The sequence below is a fragment of the Danio aesculapii genome, chromosome 14, assembly GCF_903798145.1.
Source record: "Danio aesculapii chromosome 14, fDanAes4.1, whole genome shotgun sequence".
Taxonomy (NCBI): domain Eukaryota; kingdom Metazoa; phylum Chordata; class Actinopteri; order Cypriniformes; family Danionidae; genus Danio; species Danio aesculapii.
In genome coordinates this window covers 18089535-18095054 of record NC_079448.1, presented here as the reverse complement: position 1 = coordinate 18095054, position 5520 = coordinate 18089535, and the positions used below count along the sequence as shown (strand labels likewise).

The 5520-nt window shown below is 35.6% G+C and overlaps 1 protein-coding gene across 1 annotated transcript; it reads right to left on the bottom strand.

Annotated features, from left to right (window-relative positions):
- Positions 1 to 4569: 4569 nt before the first annotated feature.
- kctd12b (potassium channel tetramerisation domain containing 12b) lies at positions 4570 to 5520 on the bottom strand. Its single transcript, XM_056472216.1, has one exon. The coding sequence runs from the start codon at positions 5518 to 5520 to the stop codon at positions 4681 to 4683; it is 840 nt and encodes a 279-aa protein (XP_056328191.1). The 3' UTR covers positions 4570 to 4680.

Here is a 5520-nt window from a genome sequence, read left to right as displayed (position 1 = left end):
GAACTATTTAAATGATTTGTTTTGTAATGTCATATTTGATTTATGACATAAACTTTGACCAGTGGTAGTGTGCAATTAGTGTAATTAAAGTGAAAAATTAAGCAATTTCTTAAGCAATTGCAGATTGTTAGGTCACACTTTATTTTAAAGTACAATTGCTGCATAAACTCCTGCATATCCTAACATTTTCTGCATATAATAGTCATTGAGGTAGTAGTTTGGGTTTTAGGTATGAGATTAGGCATGTAAAATAAGATTATGCAGATTATGTATTCTGTGCTCTCCGCTGTTTGTCATGCCATTTACAATCGATCTGATTCTTTCAGTTTGACAAATGATATAAGATTATTCGATAAATAAAAGATTAAAAGCAATTTGCAAATTTACAAAAAATATTCACCACAGTAATCCAAGCCATTGAGAAAATGCTTAACATATACTTCTTGCACACTGAATTTATTCTGGCTTTACATGTTTGCCTTAATCAGTCTTCATTAATAAACTGTCTGACTTAATGCATTGGCCACATTAAATGTTTTGCTTTTCACTGTTTTCTCTAGAAAAGTGGATAATTTGTATGAATACATACTTATTTTGTTTATTAAAAAAAAAATGGACATGTCACCAAACCCATACCCTAAACCTTCTTCTCATGAAAAAAATTGCAGATCCTACTAAAATGTACAAATGAGTATAAATGAACAAATTAAAATGACAAAATAATGCAAATTAGCTAATAAATGTAAAAGTTACAAATTGAATCGAGGGCAATGCAGTGACACAGTAGGTAGTGCTGTCGCCTCACAGCAAGAAGGTTGCTGGTTCGAGTCTCGGCTGGGTTAGTTGGTGTTTCTGTGTGGAGTTTGTATGTTTTCCCTGCGTGGGTTTCCTCCAGGTGATCCGGTTTCCCCCACAGTCCAAAGACATGCAGTACAGGTGAATTGGGTAGGCTAAATTGTCCGTAGTGTATGTGTGTTAATGAGTGTGTATGGATGTTTCCCAGAGATGGGTTGCAGCTGGAAGGGCATCCGCTGCGTAAAACATATGCTGGATAAATTGGTGGTTCATTCCGCTGTGGTGACCCCGGATTAATAAAGGGACTAAGCCGAAATGAAAAAGAATGAATGAATGAAACTGAATCGAGTTCATTACTTTATCTATAAACTTTTGGAGCAGTGTTTATTCAAAAATATTGGCCAATATACAGTGGGGGAAATAAGTATTCAACACATCACCATTTTTCTCAGAAAACATATTTCTAAAGGCTCTATTGCCCTTGGAATTTTGATTTTTTTTACCAGATGTTGGGAACAACCAAAGAAATCCATATGCAAACAAAACAAATCTAATTTGTTTACAAATTATGTGTAATAAAATAAAATAACACAGAAAAAGTATTAAACACATGAAGAAAGGGAGATTTAAAAGGGCAGTGAAAGCCCAGACAGCAGCTGAAATCTCTCAAAAGTTATTCAGCAACCTTCTGCCCTTCGTCATTGTAAATGAATATTAGATGCTTCAGTCCAACATCTACATGATCAAGAGGATGATGATGAAACCAGAGTGGAAATTTTAGCAAGACAATGATCCAGACCACAGCCAATGAAAATCTCTAATGCTTTCAGAAAAAGATATTCAAGCTGTAGAATGGCCCATCCAATTACCTGACTAAAATCCAATAGAGCATACAAAATAAAAATGCTTGGATAGACGAAACCCACAGAACCATCAAGATTTTTACACTGTTATTACAGTTTTTCTCTATTGGTTTGGCTCATTTCTTGAAACAGGGATTACATTCTCAAAACAACATGGACATACCTCCAAACCACTTGGCAACTGTTCACAACAGACTTGAGTATATTATTGATATTATTATCTTTGCAAATGATTAAGTGCATGTAGCCGACATTTAGCAATTTCCAAGTGAATAGATCTAGTTGATCTAAACTGATTGTTGATTCTCAGTTCAATAGGTGTTCGTTCCAAGATATGTCAGCGTCATTTCATTGTATAAGTCATCACATGCACAATAATCTGTTCAATTGTCAAAATTAGTCAAGAACATAATACCATGAATACCATAGATGAATTTGTGGAACATTTGATACATTTATTACAGCAATTGACAATCAGGTGTAACTAGAACTTGACTTACAAAGGAGGAATTTCACACATCTCAGATGACCAATCAAGCACTGTAGGCTGCATATAATTTTCACTGTTTTTTGTTTGTGTGTTTATATTACAGTATATTTTGTTTTATTCTGATGCATGGAAATTACTTTATGTGTGTGATTGACAATGATTACAATTTCCTTGTCAGTATGAATGCAATGTGTGATGTCAAACTTTGGAGGCTACTCTTAAACTAAAATAAATCTTATAAATTTATTTTATTTACACAATTGCATTCTGTCAAAAGACAAAAAATAGTAAGGCTAAGACTGAAAGGTGGACATGAGGGATATTTCAATGGTCCTTTGCGATAGTGACAAAACAACTAAACATTTTGACTTGCCGTGCTTACGCAATGCCAAAAGGACAAAGGATTTTGGGGGCACTGACTATTTAAATGAGAAGGAAATTTAGTTTTGACACACGAGTGAACAGTTTTGGGAAATATATGAGCTTTTGCAAGTGAGCTAGTGTTGCGCTGAACTGTAAGACTGTTTTACAAAACAATCTTATAGTGTTGAGAATGTAATATCTGTTTCAAGAATGAGCCAAACCAAATGAGAAAAACTGTAAACAAAACATTTTTTTTGTTATATTTTAATGTTTGTATTGTTTGAGTTTCAATTTCATGCCAACAGCTGCTTTGGAAATATTATTCCCAGGAAAAAAAACATGAGGTGTTGAATCCTTACCCCAACCGTATGAGGGTATAGAGTGTGGAAATTTGACATTTTGGCTCTGTCGATGATATCAGGTTATTTACATTTTTGAAATGTATATATTTATTGATTTCCAAAGGTATTTTAATAATCTATTGCCTACCTCCTTGAGTAAAATGTAAGCTGCTCAGCGTGCCAGCACACATTTATCTTAATTAGATAAATTGGTCATAGGAACACAAAGGCTGGTTGAGTAATCTGCTTTGACTAAGCTGGTTATAGGTTTGTCCTGGTTTTCTTTCTGGCCTTGCCTGTTTGTGCTTTGAAATCTCCACAGACAGAATTAAACAGCAACATGAAAGCAATGCAGGGGAGAAGATTGATAACTGAATGATGTGGCGAATATTTCATAATAATCAGATGCAATGTTTCTATTATTTTTTAACTCTGAGCAAGGCAAATCTAATAAATTTAGATGTACAATGTTTATGAATCTGAATGAAAATAAAACAAGATGTGAAAAAGGTGTTTGTATATGTTTGCCTGTTTAGCTAATGTGCGATCTCTCTCGCACACACAGCTATATAATACATATGTTTGTTTTACAATTATTGTTATTACAATTGATTAATGTTTTAATAAAGACACCTGATGCTAGCATTTCACTTAAAGCACAGCCAAAGCATAACCTTTAAAAGACTATCAGGAAATGAATATGAAGGATTACGTTTAAAATTTAATCCTAAAATAAATTACTGATTGATTTTTGTAATATCAAATGACATCTCATCCACTGGGACATTTTGTGGCTTTGTAACAGTTTGTGGCAATTCTGTCCTGAGGTTGCAATGAATGTGAATATACTGTAGGAATTATTCACTGTGTAAAAACATATTAAAATGTTTAAATAACATTTAAAGACAAATGATATCTTATTATCCTCCAAAATCAAAAAAAGTTTTAAATATAACACAATGCATCTTAATAATCCATTTAAATATAGAGCTAAACAAATAATGTATAGGACAATGTAGAAACTTATTTACACAAATGATAAGCAGCTGAAATGAACTTGGCAAGATCTTAACAAGATGCATAACTGCACTGGACACTCAGGTAGGCCTAAAAACAGTTTGAGCATGATGTAACCGCTCAGATCATATACCCTTTTACATATACAGTTGAAGTCAGAATTATAAGCACTTTTTCTTTTTTAAATATTTCCCAAATTATAACAAAGCAAGGACATTTTCACAGTATGTCTGATAATATTTTTTCTTCTGGAGAAAGTCTTATGTGTTTTATTTTGGCAAGAATAAAAGCAGTTTTAATTTTTTTATGAACCATTTAAAGGTCAAAATTATTAGCTAATTTAAGCTAATTAATACTGTCTACAGAACAAACCATTGTTATACAATAACTTGCCTAATTAACCTAATTAACCTAGTTAAGCCTTTAAATGTCACTTTAAGCTGTATAGAAGTGTCTTGAAAAATATCTAGTCAAATATTATTTACTGTCATCATGGCAAAGATAAAAGAAATGGGGAACAAAATAAACAGGGGGCTAATATATTAAGGGGGGCTGATAATTCTGACTTTAACTGTAGGTCCACAGCACTGTCATGTGGCATTATACCATCCTGCACAGCCTTAGCTACTAAATTCAAAAACCTGAAAGGAAAAGGTAGTCTCTAATTTGGAAGGAAAGAAAGGTCACTTGAGCAGGCTCTTTTGTGGGAAAGTCTAGTCAAGGGGTGAAGATGTGATCTAGAAACTTCTATATTCATAGGTTATCATTGGTCTGGGAGGCAGGGAGAAGATTCAGGAACACAGGTTTATGATCACTCACGGTAGAACACATATTCAGTGTAGCTGGTCCAGATTTTGTCATCTGTCTGTACATGGGCAAAAGCACAAGTCCCTGTGGAGTTGCAGGCTACCATGTGGAATCCGGCATCAGCTAGCCTGTCAAATGCCTGCTCCAAGGAAGTAAACTTTAGGTAATAGCGTGATGTGTAGCGATCTGGTTGGCGATCAGGGTCATGACTCTCATTCAACGTTTCCCCAAACACCTCTTTGGCAAGGGAAGTCTTCCCACACACCATAATGCGTGCCACTCTTCGAAACTTAGCATCTGTTTGACAATCACGGCCAAGAGTATAGGAGCCCCTGCAGCCAATCGTGATGAATCCGGAGCACTGGCCATCAGCTGCTGCCAGGCTGGAATAAGCACCCAAAGAGGACAGATTGCAGGCAATGTTAGCGCAAGGCGAGGACTCATCTTGGTCTGTCTGACAGCCATCATCACCCAGAGTGTTCTGCTTACTGATCTTTGGTGCCAACAATTGAACAAGTTCAGGGAGGTTGAAGAATTCTGCCTCTCGCTGCAGCCGCCCTTGCTCTGGGAAATGTTCTGGAAGTACGAGCTGCCGGTCTCGCATGTAGTCCAGAATATAACGAAAAAGGAAGCCATCTCTGTCAATGAAAAAACGACCTTTGGTGTCACGAGCCAAGTTCTTGCTGCTCTTTTGGCTGAACATCTTCCACAGTAGTGAGTCTGGCACACTTGTTAAAGTTGAGTAGCGGGTTATATACACCTGACCCCCTACGTTTAGTTCAATAATTTCTGGAAAGGCTAGTTCCTCTACAGGAATGCCGCTGGCATTTTCAGGAAAATCCAT

Coding starts and splice junctions, on each gene's coding strand:
- kctd12b (XM_056472216.1), bottom strand. CDS start 5,520: ATGGATTTTCCTGAAAATGCCAGCGGCATTCCTGTAGAGGAACTAGCC.